At 35.1% G+C, this 19,086-nt stretch overlaps 1 protein-coding gene across 16 annotated transcripts in view; it reads left to right on the forward strand.

The window, feature by feature from the left end:
- Positions 1-19,086, forward strand: part of EIF4G3 (eukaryotic translation initiation factor 4 gamma 3) — a 320,865-nt gene that overhangs the window by 169,526 nt on the left and 132,253 nt on the right. For 10 of the 16 annotated variants that reach the window (XM_072975193.1, XM_072975205.1, XM_072975202.1 and 7 more), the window contains 5 exons: positions 420-515; positions 1,865-1,978; positions 5,524-5,556; positions 16,411-16,590; positions 17,154-17,268. In XM_072975193.1, the coding sequence (XP_072831294.1) occupies positions 486-515; positions 1,865-1,978; positions 5,524-5,556; positions 16,411-16,590; positions 17,154-17,268 (472 nt within the window). In that variant the 5' untranslated portion in view covers positions 420-485. The remainder of the gene's footprint in view (positions 1-419; positions 516-1,864; positions 1,979-5,523; positions 5,557-16,410; positions 16,591-17,153; positions 17,269-19,086) is intronic. The other 6 variants (XM_072975203.1, XM_072975196.1, XM_072975192.1 and 3 more) reach the window with 3 other exon arrangements.

The raw sequence follows: 19,086 nt of genomic DNA on the forward strand, positions 1-19,086 counted from the left end.
GTGCTGTATTTATCTGGATAGCCAGAAGCTTATGCTTCAACACACCACCAACTGAATGTTGAGAATGAAGTACAGTAGTCTTATCTTTAGGTTCACTTTTCAAGGTTTCAATTAACTATGGTCAACCACATTCCAAAAATGATAAATGGAAAATGCCAGAAATAAATTATTCATAAATTTTAAGTTGCTTGCTATTCTGAGTAGCGTGATGAAATTTCTTCTCATTAAGAGATTTAAGATAACCTCTAATAAATGCACTGATTCTGAATTGCTGGATATTATGCTGAAGATACCTTTTTAAAAGTAAAGCTATAAAACCACACTAATAAACACTTTCCTACATTTTTTAACACTTTGAATTTGAGTTACCATGCCAGATTTATTCAAATTATGATATTATTCTTGCCATTCTTTGACAGACCCCTTATCCCTCTGGACAGAATGCAGGTCCAACCACGTTGGTATACCCTCAAGCTCCTCAGACAATGAATTCTCAACCTCAAACCCGTTCTCCGGTAAGTAAGCAGAAGCTTGTTCTAGATAATATTCTCCATCTAAGTTTGTGTTTGTAGTAGCTTAGGTTCTTTTGGCTAATATTTTTACTTGATTTTGGAAATTCATTACAAAGACAATTTTTAAAAATTACAGTTACTATTATTATTGGATAGCATTGCATTTTCAGGCCTTTCCTATAGGAATAATTTAAATTAATAAAAAGAAGAAATGGAACTTATTATCTTTTACTTTTCTGTGGCATTTAAGTTCTGGTTGCATTCAAGTTCATTTCAGATCTTAATTTGTTAATTGTACTGTTCAAAATTCAGGAGTGTAAAGCATGATTTTGAAAGTAAGTTAAATTTCATTAATTGGATTTTGAAATTCTATTGGCTTGGGAGGAAAGACTTCTGAATTGGTGCTGTTAGATCAGTTCTAAACATTTGACAGTGTGGGCATATGCATGACATGTACCAGTGGTGTATTTATTTCTTCAGATGGTAAATACATTGTCGTACTAGTGTAAATGCTATCATCCTCTTTGCTCATCCTTTAAGTGGATTGCAATAAGCATTGCAAAGACTGAGAATTTACTCAGAGTTCTTCCTTCTGTTTCACAAAAGTGTGCAGTAGCTTCAGCTGTTCATTCCTTCAAAGGTTGTTTCCTGCCCTGCATGATTAGTTTTTGCTAGAAGGTGCTTCTGTAATATCTCACATTGTATGTCACACTCCTCCGTGTATCTCAGCTCTGTGTTTTCCTCAGAATACAGGGATCTTTTGGTTCTCTACCTCTGCTTTTGGCCTGTAGTACAGGAATATTTCATTGCACTAGCTCCTATTCATTTGGTTTTATGCATGAATTCAGAAATTTTGATATGTATGACAGAATTTCTCAAAGAACTAGGAGGTCATAGAGTTCACTGTTATCCTCTTCTATCTTCCTTTTCCCTATTGCCCTCTTCTCCAATACCTGTTCTTAGATCCTGGTTCTCCCTAGGGGGTGGAGGAACCATTCTAAAGAGGTGGGACTTTGGTCCTAGTTGCCTGTTTGCTTGTCTGTTTTGTCGTCGTCGTTGTTGTTGTTGAAATGGTCAACAAGATGTCTGATGTAAGTTTTGTTCTGAGAGTGCTTGGGAATGCGGACCCTTGACTACTTGGAGTGGGCCTGAGATCTCGCCAGATTAATTTAGCCAGGCCCTGGTAAAACATGGAACATTATGGTAAACTCTTATTGCAAAGAATTCCATGGCCCTCTTTACTTCTCCCTCTTTTATAATTATTGGAAGAAAAAAAGAATTAAATTTACATGGTTAGAACTGGCTCAAAACCTGACTGAAGAGCTGCATCTCTAAACCAGTTTTTTTGACAGCCCAGCAGAACAGTGCCAATACATTGCACAGACAACTGGAAGAGGAGGAAGGTTTTGGAACAGACTCCCGTTTACAGGTCCTTGGCTGGAAGAGGCTGGATAAAATACTGCATTGTAAGCAATATAACAAACTGTACTTCTTGCAGGCAGTGGTGCCTCTGGCACTCATTATTTTTGACCACATCCATTTATTGGCTGATGAACAGAAATGCATTGATTGCTTCCTCTCTGAAAGTCTAACCTAGCATGGCAGTTTCTGCCAGGCATAGTGGGGAAAAGAATAACAAATTGGGTGGGTCTTCTCTATTACTGGGAATTAGACAGGAGTAATTTTTGGTTTAGATTTTTCTTTATTTTAAACTTGAAGAGGAATATCCCTTTCAGATAAATTTGATTTTTAAAACGAATTTCAAGGTTTCTTTTTCCCTCTTTCCATTTTATAATTGAATATCAAGGGGGAAACTGCCTATAATTGTCAGCCATTTTCCTGTGGTCATAAACTCTTCAGATACTGTCCTCTATACAGTTTTTGCCATCTGCTCTGCTAGTGACCATTACCACCCCCATTGCTAAAAACCACACACATAACATTCCATTACATACCCCAAAACAAGTGCAAGACTAGCAGACCCCATACTACTCTTGCGTGTTGTTTTGGGTCCAATTTTCTTTATTTCGTTTGTGTTGGTGCTGGGAGGGTGAAGCTGGGATATAGAATTCAGCAGAATTGCATTTTCTTTTTACATCCTAAGTTACCATAGTCTAGTCTCATCCATCCCACAGCTCAGCTGTCCCAACTGGTGAGGAGAGGTAAGCTGTTGCACTAAGGAAGGGACCTTCCCATGGCTTTGTAGAGCAGCTAAAGCTTACTCCATTCTATTTCTGCATTAATGGGCCATTGGCAATTGCACAGTTTAGGCTTTTCTGTTCTTCCCTGGACAGCTGCCTTTGCAATCCAACTGACTTCAAATGGCCCCCCTCCCTGCTTCAGATAACCTTTGTGCCTGTATTTCTACGTGATACTTAGTGTCTTAGTTAAATTTATATTGTTGGAAGTCTTGTTTAAAAGTAAGAAAATGTTGATAAACTACTGTCTGTTCCATTTTTTTGGTTGTATTGGAAATCTTTAAACCATAGTTTATTTTTTAATGGCCTCCAAAATGGTGAAGCTATTGAATGCTTTATTGGGAGAGGGGGACAGTTTGGCATTTGCAGTAACCTGTAACCATGGGTTATTTTTATATTTTGTGGTGCCAGGTGCCAAAGTTACATCAATGTATGTTGGCCATGCTCAGTTACCAACTGTGCATGGAAGAGTCAGTGAGTGGGTGGGTGGGTGGCATTAAACATCAGATTTGAGTTCACAGAAGGCTGCTTTCCTGAATATCTACAGTCCTCGCCATCTTAAAGACCCCTCCTACTCCTAAAAAAAAAGAAAATGGAAAAAGAAAGAAAAGTTTCTATTTTTAATAGGAGCCAGCAGCGACTACAGTTTGTTCTGTTGCTTACAGTTACCCATAGGATTAAGACTATTGTTCCAAATGAAAAACTCAATAGCCAATGGTGACTAGTGCAAAATAGACTAGGGTACTTTCCCACTAACTTGTGTTTTTTAAAAAAAATGTGTATAATTTTATAAGGTATTCCTCTTGCTCACAGAAAGTTCTCTTTTGATTGCAACATTCCAAATCTATAAAGTTTCAGCTTTTATTTCAGAGCCTTAGAAATGGGACCTTTCTGTGGAACAGTGATAAGACAGGTACTGCTGTACTCAGGTGAATTTTTTAACGTGGCCCTTCTCTCCCATTTCCTTCAAAAGTGCATGAATAAACATCTCACTTCCACCCCCTACTTTAATACCACCTGGGTGATATTGCCTATTCTCGAAACTTGATGTCTATAGTAGAGGTATGATATATCTTCCTTTCATAATTGGAAAACTGAAAATATAAGACTTCAGTTTCTTTGAAGAGAAAATGTTCTGCAAGAACTATAGCTGCCATTATCATCATTCTGGAAAGCTATTTTACAGTGGTTATTAGCAAACATAATGGCTGACTAACGTACCCTAATCATATAGGTCATCGAGAGCTTGTTAATTTATGCTGAATAACTTCAAAATGTGTTAAGGCACTTTTCATTCCTTGAACAAGAGGTGATATTTTAGCTTCTAAGGTAAATTTTTGATAGAGCTGTCTTCAGTCGTATCCTACGTTGTGACCTGTGCATCACTACAATTTTTGGAAAATGTTTTATATTAAATAATGGCAATTGAGGAAGTAATTCCAAATTCTTACATATACTATTGCACGTAACTTAAATTCTGAGTATAAGGGATTGTTTCTTAGTAATCTTCAGTCTACTTCTCCCATAGTAATGAGCTAACAGAAGGAATGCTCTGTGGGAAATAAAACAACTGAAGGAAGATTTATATTTTAGCTCCTTAAATATTTTAAATAAAAGCCATGTATGGTTTGCATTCAAAACTACTTACTAAATATTTTCTTTTCACTGTTAAAGAGGGCGGTTAACATTTCAGTAGTTAATGTATAGGTAGCCAGTATATGACACTACATGTCCAAATAGTTTTCTCTGTTCTTTTTAGTAAAATCACTTTTGGAAGCCCAGTTTTGCCCTGATGAAGAATTATTTGATCTTAGAGGTTTTGTATTTAAAATTTTGTGGGTGAAAAAGCTTTTTCTTCCATTCTAAGTTAGGGAAATTCAGAGTTGGAATATGTACTATCTGACTTCAAGTGCTTTATGATTTAGCTAAGGAGTTATGTTTTCCTTTGCTGTTATTCTTGATATTAGATGGCACTAGGTACATGTGTACAGTGTTGTGCTGTTGTGTTTAAATAGTATTGAGGTTATGACTTCTACTCTTTTTTCTTCTTAAGCCTGTAGTAGTACCACTTTGATTAATCATGTTAGAGAGTGATATTCTTTGTTACTATTTGCTTTGATATGCCTGATATTAAACTTTTCTAGTTAATTGCATTTAAACATATATACATAATTATTTCTAGACTTAAATATATATTTATATATTATAAACATCTATTTACATGTTTATAATATGTAAATTAAATTTTAGTCTTTAACTCCAAGGAATAAAGGAAGATACTGAAACTTCCATTTCATGTGTGTACCCTTTTAACTTAAGTAAATTTGAAATCATTCCATTTACATTCTTTATTTTACTATTGAACATTTTAATTACCTCCAAGCTGTTTCTTGTAATGTAAAAGTATTTCTCATTCCCTTCAGCTATATCAGTTGCATAAGCATACTTGACTTTTCATATGTTTGTCTTAATATAACCACTTAGTGTTTCAAACTTTCTTTTGCTTTATTTTAGGGTTAAAAAAATTCCTATCAGAGAAGCACCCTTATGTGCCTAACAGCTTAGCTTTTTCTCTCCCAGCTGATAGATGGCAAACTATTTTGGGTAGAGGTGTTAACCTGTTGAATCTTAGTACCTGTCTGTCACTGTCCTGCAGCAAAGCCTTGACTGTTTGTGTTTTTGTTTTTGTTTTTGTTTTCTTGTGGGTTTTTTTTTTTCTTTTCTTTTGGCATATTGTGTGACATTTTGGTTTTTGTTGTGTTTCTGACTCTTTGTGCCTTTCCTTTTGTGTTTGTTTTCCCTCCTTTTCTCAGTTTGCAGCGGGGCCTCGACCTGCCCATCATCAGGTACTGTACCCTTGCCCCTTCACTATTTCCCTTAACTAATAGGTGGGGGCTTTAGTAGCTGCTGGCTCTTAGAATGCTGCCATTCCATGGAACCACTCTAACTACTCTCTCCAAGAGTAGCTTCAGTCTGTTTTAATGTAGTTCTTCTTGTCTTTCACTAATTTCGTAGCATTTTGTTATTAACAAACCAGTTTTGCTTCTGTTTATGACACAATTTAAAAATAATTTAGTTTTTTTACTTCCTGAAAAATAATTGCTCTGAATTTAGAGAACCTTAAAAAATTTTGGATATATTAAGCTGTCATAGATTTTGTGGATATCTATATTAAATTTAAATTTAACTAAATGGAACAGGCAACATTCTAAGGGTTTTCTGTTAACATTCTGATGTAACTTGTATTGATGTGTATAAAATTGTGTTAGTATTTCTAAAACCATTTAATCTCAGTTACTAACTTAGACCTAATAACAAATTGATTCACAATAATATACATTCATTTGCTGCATAGAATTATCTTTATTCTTAGGATACGTAGAAAATAGATACCTTACTTAATTTTAGTATTTTTAGCCTATTGGTTCTTTTAAATGAAGCATTATGTGAAGTAAAATTTCAAAAATGTATATGCGAATACTAGTTTATTTAATAGGAGTATACAGAGGGGATAGTTTGGGAGAAAGAAAAAAGACTTAAAGCCCCCCCCCCCCGTAGCTTTTTAATGCATTGTTCTGAAACACTTTCTCATTCTACAGTAGAAAGAGCCTAGGCTTTAGAATCTGACAGATCTGGGTTCATATTACCAGCTCTACTCTGTAACCGACTGAATCAAGTAGTTCTTTTTCTGAGCCTCATGTTCGTCATATGTAAAGTGGGGATAAATACCCTTTACATTAGAGATAATATGCTTACATCATCTGACATAAAATAAGCAGCCAATAAGTGGTAGCTATTTTTAATATAGTTATGCTACATAGTATAGTTTGATAAAGTGAGAGAAATGTTACCAATGTTTACCTGTGGTGTCATATTTAGAATTCTTATTACTGAGTAAATGGATATTGTTTAATTGAAGACTTTCATTTTCTAGCAATGATTTAATATGAGACTCTATTTCTCAAAAGACAGTCTTTCCAGTTTAGGTGATATAAAAGCCAAGCAAATTCCAAGATGTTAAAGACACTTTTCAGGAGAACTCAGAGGTGATTGTGTGAAGTAGATGGCAGTTCTTTGGATTTGGTAAAGAAATAAAACTCAGGAGTACTTTTTTAGTATCTAGAGATAGGATTGTTAAAGTACTTTAAGAGCTTGGACTTTGGTGTCTGCTGGATCTAGGTTTAACTCTTCCTTGTTAACTGAATATTCTTGGGTAAATTATTTACTGTTCTCAGCCTCAGTTTTCTCATCTGTAAAACAGGGACGATATTAATACCATCTCAGGAGTGATGCGAAGAATAAACAAGATAATACAAATAAAGTGATTAGCAGAGTGTTTTGTCATATACTAAGAATCTAGGGGGTTAGATTACTAATAATTTAAAAATAGATAATTCCTTAGGTAAAAAGATTGATTATAAATGCTTTTAACATGTCTAGGGCCATTGAGGCCAGGTTTACATTTTAGTCAGGGATCAAGCCAGATACTCCTGACAGAGAAATCTGGATGATCTCTGCTTAAGAAGCAGAGTAAAAAGAAACTATTGATTCAAAAAAAAGGTTTCTGAGCTCCTTGATATAATAAGGCTAAGTGTTTCCATTATTTAGGTTCAGTAGCCGTGGTCCTCCAACAGGGATATTCTATTTAAGCCTTAATAATTATCAGCTTTGGGAAAATTTATTTTCTAAAACTTTCTTCTGAGCCTAAAGGCTTGTAATACATTTTATCTTTATTTAATCCCAACAACCAAGGAAAACTTTAAGGAATCTTTGTGAGAGAAAGTTAATTTCTGTCCTGAAATCATTTTTCACGTGTAATACAACTCAAAGTATTGGCAGATGAGTCCTTCATTTATTTGTAGAATGCTTGCAAAATTATGACATGTTTCAAGCATTAAAAAAGTAGAACTATATATGTGTATTTATTTATTATTTATTCATTAGCAAGAAAAACACTTCCCACACTAGTTCTTAAAGATGGGTTCTTGGGGTGCCACATAAATCCAGAGCATTGCTTTGGGATATAAAAGCTTTAGGTAGCTGGCTGCTTTTATTCTGTTATTCTTCCTTTCTAAATACTATTACATTTTTTTTTCCCACTATACCTCACAGAATTAAGTGAGTAAGGAAATACATAACATTGGCTCAGGCTTCAGCAGTAGCTACCTTGGAGAAATAGAGGAGGGAAGTAGTGTGGTTGAAGTGGCTCTGCTGAGTAGCAAGTAACTGAACCAGTATTATGGTGTGACAACGAGTAAATTGTTAGGAAAAGTTTGCAGTTTTGTATCCATGGATGTAGGGGTCAGTTTGGCTTGTTTCACTGCAGAATAGGTATTGGCATTTTGGATGGAATAGCCAGTTATGAAAAACTGCCTTGTATATTGCAGTTTCTTCAGCAACCTTTGGGCTAGTAGAATTCCCCCAGTGACAATTAAAAAAAACAAAACAAAACAAAAACATCTTTATGCATTTCCCTCTATGGAGATGATACTGTTTCCCATTTGAGAATCACTGGCTGAAGTCTATATTTAATAAATGTCCTCAAATCTAAAGCCAGGTAGAGACCTAAACCCTGAGAGAGTCAAGGAGAAGGAGATGCTTATAATACAAAACAGGACATAGAGACTCGCATTATGAAAGTAATACAATTGAAAACAGACATTGAGTGGTACACAGACAATACATTTTTTAAAGGGAAACATCTATGTCCTGGGATATTTTGGTTTCTTGTGCTTAGGACTCAAAGTTGAGTTGAATGTACAAAAGGTTTTTTCATCTATGGCTGTTTGGCCAGAAAGAATTAACTCAAGGGTTAGAATTAGTCTTGAATAGTTAGAATTAGTGAATAGATTTCTCATTTCTCCTTTATTACATTGTTCACCAGTGGCTACCTTTCCAATCATATATCCTCTCATTATTTGCTCTTATTTTTTCTTACAAAATAATCTGATGCTGGGTGATGTTTCCTATGATTGTTGTTGGTAAAGTCCAATAGTATATTTATATATCTTTATATATTTAATGTACCTTTTTGTGAATGCTGAGTAACAATTGGTTCTGTCAACATCGCAAGGAAAAAAATTAACTGCTATTTAGGCAAGCTATTTGAAGGTGATTGCTTGTGAGAAGAAAGCACTGTTATTCAGTTTAGTAATCTAGAACCTATGTATTTTTTCTTCTTTGTCAAATGAAGTTATCTGAATTAAAATCAAACAAATAACAAGACTTTAGATAGTAAACATTTTTCATTTAATAGAACTGAGAAACTGCTATAGGGTGTGTTTATTTCTTAGAACAACTTTTATTTAGAAGATCTTAATGTATGGCCAGCCAAGGCTCTTTTTTGAGTCCCTCTAGTCAGGGATACCGTGTTCTAATTAGGATTATGTCACCACATCATCTTCTTGGTACCAATAATTTTTGGCTTTTGCAGGGATTCTTTAGATTAGTAAGAATGTTCTATTCTTTTTGCATTTTATAACCTGAAGAGAGCTTTAGCTTAGTAGTTTTCTTCACAGATAAAAGAAGTAGTCCTAAGTTACTCTACATGCAGATACTCTTGGCTTTAGAATATGTGAGCTATTTTTACTCTGATGTTTGAAAATCCCAAAGTAATTAGAAACTGAAAGAACAGAATGTACACCCAGAATTAAAACAAGTCACCTGGTGTATAATGTAGATCTGGCTTGTGTTATTAATTTCATATCTTGGGCCATCCAAATTTGTGTAGTTGTGGTTTAAAGTTACTTATGTTCCTGTCTTTATTTTACTTTTGAATTTCACAAGAAATCACAAGTGTTGGTTATGTACTGTGCCTGAGTAGCCTTTGCATTATGAGAAAGACCAGGAAATTTGTATTTAAAAGTGTTCGTGGAACAAAAACATTCTGCAGTATGTTGATACATGCTTTTAGTTCACATAGTGTTAAACGCAGTTGGATTTAGTATAAACAAATAATAAGCTTCATAAAACTTAACAGTGTTTGGCATCAAGGAGTATGTTACCTAGTGGCAGGCATCGAAACTATGCATGTTTTACTCTTGTAGTTTGGTTCTTTTTGCAAAAAGATTTTAAAAAAGGAAACAGCTGGCTTTTGCTGATCCACCCCTCCACACCCACCCCTGGTCCGTACCATTATGACCTTTAAAGATTTCTGAACCCACAGTTGTGCTGTTCCATTTGAAATCCTAGCCCTTGGTAGAGAAATACTTGTATTGGTCCTAGGCATTTTGTTTGATTTGAAAAGTGAAATAAATGAAGGCTTTGGGGCCACACCTGGCATATTAAGAGTTTAATGAATATTACTAGGAAGTCAAATCAAGCATCTATGCAGTCTTATCACCAGAACTCTTCGATTTTTCAGAGATTGATGTATGTCAGTGATGGGCGGTTTTTTCTGGTGCCTTACTCACAAGGAGTTTAGAGTTGTAGCAGAGACAGTGAAGAAAATACAGGTTGGGAGTTAGCATAACTGAAATTGTGTTACCTTTACTACGAACTAACCTTGGACTTCAGCTTTCTTACCTGCAAAATGGATAAAACATGCTCACAAATGTACTACTGAGGTGTTAAAATAACTGTACCTGTCTCCTAAGGGTATTGTGAGGATTAAAAGTACCTGCCTGTCACAGTGCCTGACACATAATAAGCCCTTGATAAGTGTCAGTTTCCTTTAGTAGTGAGACAGCCTGCCTTTCCCCTTTTTCCAAGCTATTTTTACCTATGATTGAAGTGTTCTATAAGGATGCTCATTTCCAAGACTCTACATTATAATCTGACAGAACACCTTCTTATTCCTGACAGAATCCTTAGGGTTTTCTTTCTTCCATCTGACATAATCCTCTAAGGTAGCACTTTCTAACAGAACTTTCTGTGATGATGAAAATCTTTTGTATCTGTGCTATTCACTATGGTAACTACTGGCCGCATGTAGCCACGTTGAGTGTTTGAAATGTGCATTGTAGACGAAGAACTGAATTTTTAATTTAATTTTAATTTAAGTAAGTAAATATGACTAGTGGCTACCATATTGGATAGCTCAGTTCTAGGGCTTACATCTTCTAATTTTTAGTGAAACCTAAATTACACGATAATATAGGCTATGTGCAGAAAAACGCAAAGAATTTAAAATAAATAATTGATACGCAGGAACGCAAGGAATTTAAAATATAAAGACTTTAAAATGAATAATTTATAATGAAATAAATTGTTGTAAGTCAGCAGAATATCTGGTTGATACATGAATAATACCCCATTATGTAGACCCTTTACTACTTGTCCCTTTGTAACTTGTCAGAAAATCATAGTACTATCATTTTTCCCAGGAGTACTTAAAACTTTTTAAAGATATTAACCAAAAAAATTCTTAATTGAGAATCTTACTGTTTATCCCTCCAGTAGGTTGAACTGTATACATACCAAAAAGCTAGGGATTTCAGAATCATATTTTAGATATGGGTTTTATTGCTTTGCAAATTGATAAGTACTAATAAGTAGTTTTGTGACATAGGAAGAACTAATGTGATTAAATAAAATTTTTCTAGTTGCTAAAAATAAATAGGTGTTTTTAAAAGAATTTCTGATTATTATATAGTGTTTTAGAGATATCTTTGTCTTTTGATGATTTTAGAGAGCAAAGTCATGAGAAATGGTATATTTAACAGCATCTTTAAAAAGCATTTATTGTCAATGTTATTGCTAGGAAACTTTGGTAATGGTATAATTACCTCATTTTTTCAAGGATTTTCCAAGAAACGTTTTCCTTCCTACTTCTAGTGTATTTCTGTGAACATCAGCAATTATGAGTACACTAAGTTCAGCCTCTGTTTTATTTAAATGTATCCTAGCCCTTTGGGGCTGCCCAAAGTACCACCTCAAATGAAGGCTCTCACCTTCCTCTGCCATTCTCCTGGCATACTAGTGGACTGTTGAAAGATTTAAAAAACTTTAAACAGAATGAGATCAAGTTTGGAGATAATACTTACGTTGTGCAAGGTTCTTCTCTGCCTAGCCCATTTCAGCATTTTAATCAGTGACTTGGATTAATACCATACCTGTCAGATTTGCTGATGGTCATGTAGTTTTGACATTGCTTAATATATTAAGAATCCGAAAAAGTCTGTACAATCTGAAATGATGGGTTGAAATTAGCCAGATAAAGTTTTAAAGAAATAAAATACTAATCCCTATATGAGCTTCAAAACATAACAGTAAGAGCATATACAAAAGTGATTTATGTATAAAGAAGATTTAAGAGTTTTAAATGATTATAACTCAGTACTAATTCGTAGTAAAGTGCGGTCGACGAAGGAGCTCTTGCGATTCTTATTCATTGATGGAATCATAGGTAGCCAGAATAAAAGGGATATATTTTTCCTTCATTCACCAACAGGTATTTATTGAGTGGGGGCCAGGTACCTTCTGGGCAGACCTGGATATTTATGTTTGGTTCTCTATTTAGTGAGACTTTGAGCAATGGAAGCAAACTGAGGGGATAAAGCATTTAAAGAAAAAAAAAGAGTAAGCTGGTCAGGGAATTAAAAAATGTTGGTTGGAAGGACAAGGGCTAGAGGATGGTTGTTGGCTTGGAACAAAAAATAGGTAGTGATGTAGAAGTTAGCAGTGATGGCAGTCTTCAGATTTACTCAGAGGTTTGTCACTTAATGGACAAGAGGGATTTGAGTTCAATGTGATTTTTTGAGATAGACGTCAGACTAGAGGGTAGATGATACAGAGGGAAAATTTTGGAGCCAATGGAAGAAAGACTTTTGCAGTGTCAGAACTCAATTTAACGATGAAATGGAACTGTGTCTTGAGTTGCTAAAGTCTCATAACCCCGAAGGCATGTCATACAAGAGAGTCAAATTTCCAGGATATCGTTAGACTAAGTGGCCTGTAGTCTACTTCCAAAACAGGACAGTTTGATTCTTTTAATGATTCTTCATCACTCAGCAGTGGGGAAAAGGGATTCAGAAGCATTGCAAGCAGTTTGGGAAAGCCCATTCACATTCACACATTCTTTTTAATAATCTGTGTTTTGCTGCCGTACCTACCCATGGAATCTTAATTTCCTTCACCACTATTAAATCTTATGCTGTATTTACAATTGAATGGTTAGGAGGGAGTACAAAAAAGAAAATCCATATCTTTTTATTTCTTTTGCATATCCAGCCATTACACCTTATTACACCATTTCTAGTCCTGTAGATACTAGAACTTTGGGGGGCAGGTAGGGAAAGAGAGAGAGAAAAACAGAGAGAGAGAGTAGTGGTGTACTTTTTAAAGGGAAAAACAAGCTCCAAATGGCCTGTCATTGTAAAAATCTTAGTGCATTGAAGTTGAGTGGAAATAGTCCTGCTAAATGTACCAGGAATAGAAAAGCATATGAAAAAATTTCAATTACTCTAAGGGAGATAGAAAATTACAGTCTTGTAGGTAGAGGAAATTTGTTTTCCTGAATGATAAACATGAATTTCGTGAGATAACTGATGGAGTGTTTTTCATGCCAAGAATCGGTTTTGGTTGAGGGATGGGTACCCATTAGTGTAGTTTGACAAACATCCTTCCACATCCCTTTATTTTTTGGGGGGGAAAAAAAAGATTTCTTCTGATTGACATCGCTTGTTTGAAATTATGAAGGATGTTCCATTTCATGAGAGGTAGAGTGTGTAACAGTTAAAAGTGCAGACCCAGAACCTGAATGTGTTTAAATTACACATGGGAGACCTTTTAGCAAGTTAATCTCCCTGTTCCTCGATTTCCTCATATGTCTAAGGGTGCTGTTAATAATAGTACCTGCTTTAGAAGTTTGTTGTGAGGATAACTTAACATAATGTGAAGTATTTAGAGTGGTACTTGGTAGCTAAATGTGCTATATGAATCTTTACTGTTGCTATTTAATGTGCCTGTATAATACATTTTTCTACTTAGCTTCAAAGCTGAAATCTTAGTTTATAAAAAAAAAATTGTTGTATGTCCCCATAACCACAAATTTTGTGTTTTACTGGCTCAGCTGTATGTTGATATTAGGAGTATCATTAGAAACACTTGGTTTTCTTTCAAAACAACTGAAGAAAAGAGTCTTATACTATTCAGAAATCTCCTTGAATAAGATGTAATCTCAGTTATTCTAGGCAGGCTGGTTAAAAATTCCAGCAGAGCCGTTGGAAAATAGTGGCAAGAAAAGTATTCACATATAATATAATTAAAATTTATGGGAAAACTTTACCCATTTTTATGTTTTTTGCTCTGTATAAGTTACTAGATTAGTTTCCTTTCTCTCTCCCCCACAACACCATGTATCTAACCACAATGGATCATCACCTGTATCCATTTGATGCTCTCCTCGTCTTGGCTGCCCTCTAGAGTTTATGGAAAAGGATCTTATAAAATTAATCTTTTTATCCACTATGTCTAACATCTAGTAATGCTCAATGAGTTGAGCCAGATGAATGACCCTCCTCAATGAGTTGATCCAAATGAATGCCTCTCCTCTCCCTGAGTCCTGTAACAGTTCTATGGCTCCCAATATATTAACCGAGTTATAAAAATGCTTTAATTCACTCCTGAAGTGTGTTTACAGCTCACATACATTGATGAATAATAGATTCTATTTGCTATGTAATTAAGAGACATGAGGTCTGGAATGGAAAGTTTATTAGTCCAGTGTTCCTGGTGGCAGCTGTCATAAGTTCTTTTGTCTGTCACCAAAACTGTGTCAGTGAAGATAATTTGAAGACTATTACTGTCATTGTGGCCCAGCTCAGGTGCCTGTGTTACCAACCTTGCCTCTTGTATTTTCTTTTCACCTTCACCAACTACTTTCTGTGGCTTCTGCCATCTGGTTCCCCCATTCACTCCATTCTCCTGCTATTCCTTACTGTCTATTGCTTTTCTGTGACTTATCCTCTTTAGGGCTTTCTTTGCCCAGGAGTATTAGGGCTGAATGGGGATGAGCCTTGGGCACTGGATCCCAATTCTTCCAATTCAGCACAAGATGAAAAGTTACTTCCTCTACCACCTGTGGGTAGCTTGATGCTTAAGAGTAGGACATGATAAGACCTGAGTGGACCCAAGGGTCAAAGGTCATCCATGCCTTTATTTGGATCAGTAACAACACTCATGTCTGGACTTGTGAGACAAATCAGGAGATTTTGAAGCTAGACCACGTTTTCAGACTATTACTGTGTTTACCCATTTTAAAGCTATAAGTGACCTCTTATATACCTGGTTAGTTGAAAACAGCATGTTTCTATCATGAAGAGTCTGGTGTATGTTGAAAAGTTTAGTTATTTCTTAGGACTTTTGCAAACTTTAAAATAACAAATGGCACTTTTATTATTAACTCTCATCTCCATTGAAGATGGAGAGTAGATCACAGAAATGCTAGATAACTAATGCCATATCATATAATGGGAAGTCCCTGAGAGTCAAGAATGGGAATCAGTGGTTCCATTTGTACTTGTACCACTAAGCATACATTTCCTTTCAAGCTGTTAAGACTTGTGGCTACTATTAGAATATTTTTGTTGCTGGACTTACTTTGGATTAAATGCCATTTGATTCTTCAATTCCATGTGTCCTTGAATTCTCAAGTGGAGAATTGTCATTCTGATTTTCTAATCTTTCTTCTCCTATTATTACTAAATAGAAAGGTATTTTTGTTGAGCTGCATGCTATGTCCTACCCCTTCCTACTGATCTGTAAGCTTTTCCATTGGCTTTCTTTCTGTTTCCTGCTGCTTTCTTGCTTCATATTTGAAGGGAGGATTCAGACCCATCCAGGTAACACACTACTGGTTCTGCATGGCCTCTTTATTACTCTATCCCCTTAGTATTATTATTAGAGTCAGACTGATTGTTTGCTGATGAATACATGCATTCATGGTGGGAATTTGCTATTGGTATATTGTTTCAAGGCTTTTAAGCCTGCAGTGAGAACCAGAAATAACCACAGATACTGGTTGCCATTTGAGACATTTGAGCTCTGCATCTTCCAGACCATTCTCAATCCTGTCTAGATTCTCCACCTTTATTGCAAACTATTTGAGAAAGCAAAATTGAGTTCAGTCTAGTATGAAGTTGCCACTGTTTTGAAAATGCTTTTCCCATCATGTGACAATTAGCATGTGACAGCTCTACAGAGTTTTACTTTAACTTGACCTTGATAGACTGAGATGAAAATTTTTATGTCCAGAGAGATTTCTTGTTCTTCTAAATATTTTCTAAATTACTTGAATGGTAGTTTTTTAGGGGACTGCTTTAACTTTTAATAAGTTGATAATGAACCACCTACTCTTTATGAAAGAATCAATGCTTTTATACAACAGAAGAACTTTTAGAGAGATACCAACTACCCCTTATGTCATATTTTACCACACATTTTGAAATTTATAATTATGGTGTGGAATTTTTAGTTGAAACTAGCTGAGATTTCATTTTAAAAGTGAGGCTGTCCTGCTGTTTTCAAATGAATGACATTTATCAAAACTTGACCTGGTGTGCCTGAGCCTCATGTGGAATGTTTTTGTGAACCCAGATGTAGGCACTTTAGTCTGTTTTTATGTATATTGTATTTTTAATTCACATTGATAAGATTTTTATAAGTGGAAAAAAGAAGAACACACAAGATAATAATAAAAGTCACATACTCCCGTTTGTAAAAAAAATAATAATAATAAATATTTTTTTCTCCCTCCTTAGTTTTTCCAGAGGCCTCAAATACAGCCTCCTAGAGCTACCATCCCGAACAGCAGTCCTTCCATTCGTCCCGGTGCACAGACACCCACCGCAGTGTATCAGGCCAATCAGCACATCATGATGGTTAACCATCTGCCCATGCCGTACCCAGTGCCCCAGGGTCCTCAGTACTGTATACCACAGGTAAAGTATCTCTCAGATCCATGTGGTCCATCAGTAGAGTGGATCGGAGGGAACAGGGAGAGTGGGTAATGGCATTGGTTTTTAGTGATGTATGAACTTTTTTTGTTGGATATGAGTCTAGCCATTTTGTTAGTTTCTATAATGTTGTAAAGAGATATTTCTGTATCTTTACTTAAATTTTTCTAAGATGATAGAGAAATTGTTTTTAATCTCCTAGCTTTCCCCCAATCTCTTACCCACAACCTAAATAGCTCTAAAAGAGACTCAGTTATTAGCTGTTCCAGTAATATCATTCAGTGTCATTGAAAGCTGTCAGCCTGAAATAATTTTACAATGATCTGATGTCTGCCTGTGCACTGATTTGCTGTATGGCTTTACCTAAGGCACATTTGTTTTTCCTTCATCCTCATAGCATCGTAATGGCAAGCAAGCATTTTGAGTATGTTTAACAAAGTGTCTTCACCTCATTTAAATGATTCTTTTACACACACACACATGCTTTATTTTTCCATAGTAACCTGCCATCATATTTGTTATAAATGTATGTAATTTTTCTCTTCTAGTACCGTCACAGTGGCCCTCCTTATGTTGGGCCCCCACAACAGTATCCAGTTCAACCACCAGGGCCAGGTCCTTTTTATCCTGGACCAGGACCTGGGGACTTCCCCAATGCTTATGGTAAGTGTGAAAAATTGAACAATTTCTGTTAATTTGCTGTGTTTGTTCCATTGTGTTGTTTGCAGTTTAGTTTAGACAGTGAGGTTTAGTGATGTGAAGGATTTTTAAATAAAATGTTGCAAACAGTTATGACCCAAAAGCTACTTTTTAGAGAGTGGCCTTACAAGGAAAGAGTATTATAGAAATATATGTAGTTGGGGGAGAGTATAGCTCAGTGGTAGAGTGCGTGCCTAGCATGCGCAAGGTCCTGGGTTCAATCCCCAGTACCTCCATTAAAAATAAATAAATAAATAAAACTAATCCCCCCCAAACCAAAATAAAATATATATCATTAATTACATCTTCTGAAGGAGCTGGTAATTTTGTTGCAAATAGCCCATGTCTCAAGGTTCTGATGTCTGCTACCAACTCATCATTACCTAGATTTTTAGTGGATTTTTGCTGATAACATAAGTTTACCTTATCTTCTGTCCATGATTTCTTTTGCTCTAAGTATTTACTACCATTTACCAAAACATTTGTTAATGTTTTCCCACTAGAATGTAGTACCCATGAAGGCAGGGAATGTTACTTATTTTGTTTGCTGCTATGTTCCTAGCACCTAGAGACTGGTGGACACATAGAGAATATACATGGGATGGTTAAATGTAACTCAGTATACCTGTTATTCCTTTTCTGCAGAATTGTGGTAAGGTCTGTGTCATGGGGAGGTTTTGAGGACTAATTAAATGAAAATGCCTTGATAAAAAAATTTTTTTAATGCCTTGAAAAATTGTATTTGTTTTTAATGTAGTGAAACAAGCACTGTGCTTATACTTGGTGTGTGAACCAATACTAAACTAAGGAGTAATGAAAATTACTTATTTTTATTTAATAAATTTGTATCACATACTACACTTTTATTTTTATTCCATAGAAAGTGATTTCTAAGGGATAAAATCAGCAAAAGTAGAAAAATTAAGCTTTAAGATTTAGTCAGCATTGATCTTTTCCACTAAAGCAAGAACTTATTAAAACTTTAATTTGTTATTTTAAGATGGTGCTCTGCTACAGATAAACACGTATCTGCTAACTAATTTCCTGGCATTGGGATTTAGTGTCTTAGTTAATAACCTTTACAGAAGAATTGATTGGTGTTAGAATAGCTCAAGAAGGTTTCTCTTAGTTTTGAGGTGAAATAGGCAAAGCAACCAAGTGTTACCTAGCCTTTCCTTTTTTAGAAAAGGAAAACCTTTCTGTTGCTTGTATGTTTATTTAACACAGCTTTATTAAGTAGTATTTTTACTAAGAAATACTTGGTATTTTCAGAATAATGCATGTTACATATATTTGAGTTTTAAAGGAAAATAGTATATGCATATTACCCAGCTTTGACACAGAAAATTGCCAGTACTGTTGAAGTACCTGTGCACCCCTTGATTTAGCTTTAAGGCACAGTTTTTGCACAAGTCTAGTGCTTTTGTATTGGTACTTATTCTGAAAACTTAAATCCAATTAAAATTATTTTTAACTGTAAAATTGGCTGTAGATATTATCTAGAAATTTTTGAATAGAAAAACTTTACGATGAGATTATCAGTCAGAGTAAATGTGCTAAAATTAACTTTCTTTTTTAATCTCATGTTGCAAAGGGAATGCAAATTGTAGTTTCGAATTTATGAAATCATTTTGAAAGGTGTCTCACTGAATTTTAGTCTATTTATTTACAAAATTATATAAATGATTTTTTGGCTTAGGGAATGTCATCATTATTATAGGTCTGTGCTAGCCCTCTTTCTTACTCTTAATACTGCTGCTGCAATATATATAGAAACAATAC

The sequence above is a fragment of the Vicugna pacos genome, chromosome 13 (genome assembly GCF_048564905.1).
Source record: "Vicugna pacos chromosome 13, VicPac4, whole genome shotgun sequence".
NCBI lineage: Eukaryota > Metazoa > Chordata > Mammalia > Artiodactyla > Camelidae > Vicugna > Vicugna pacos.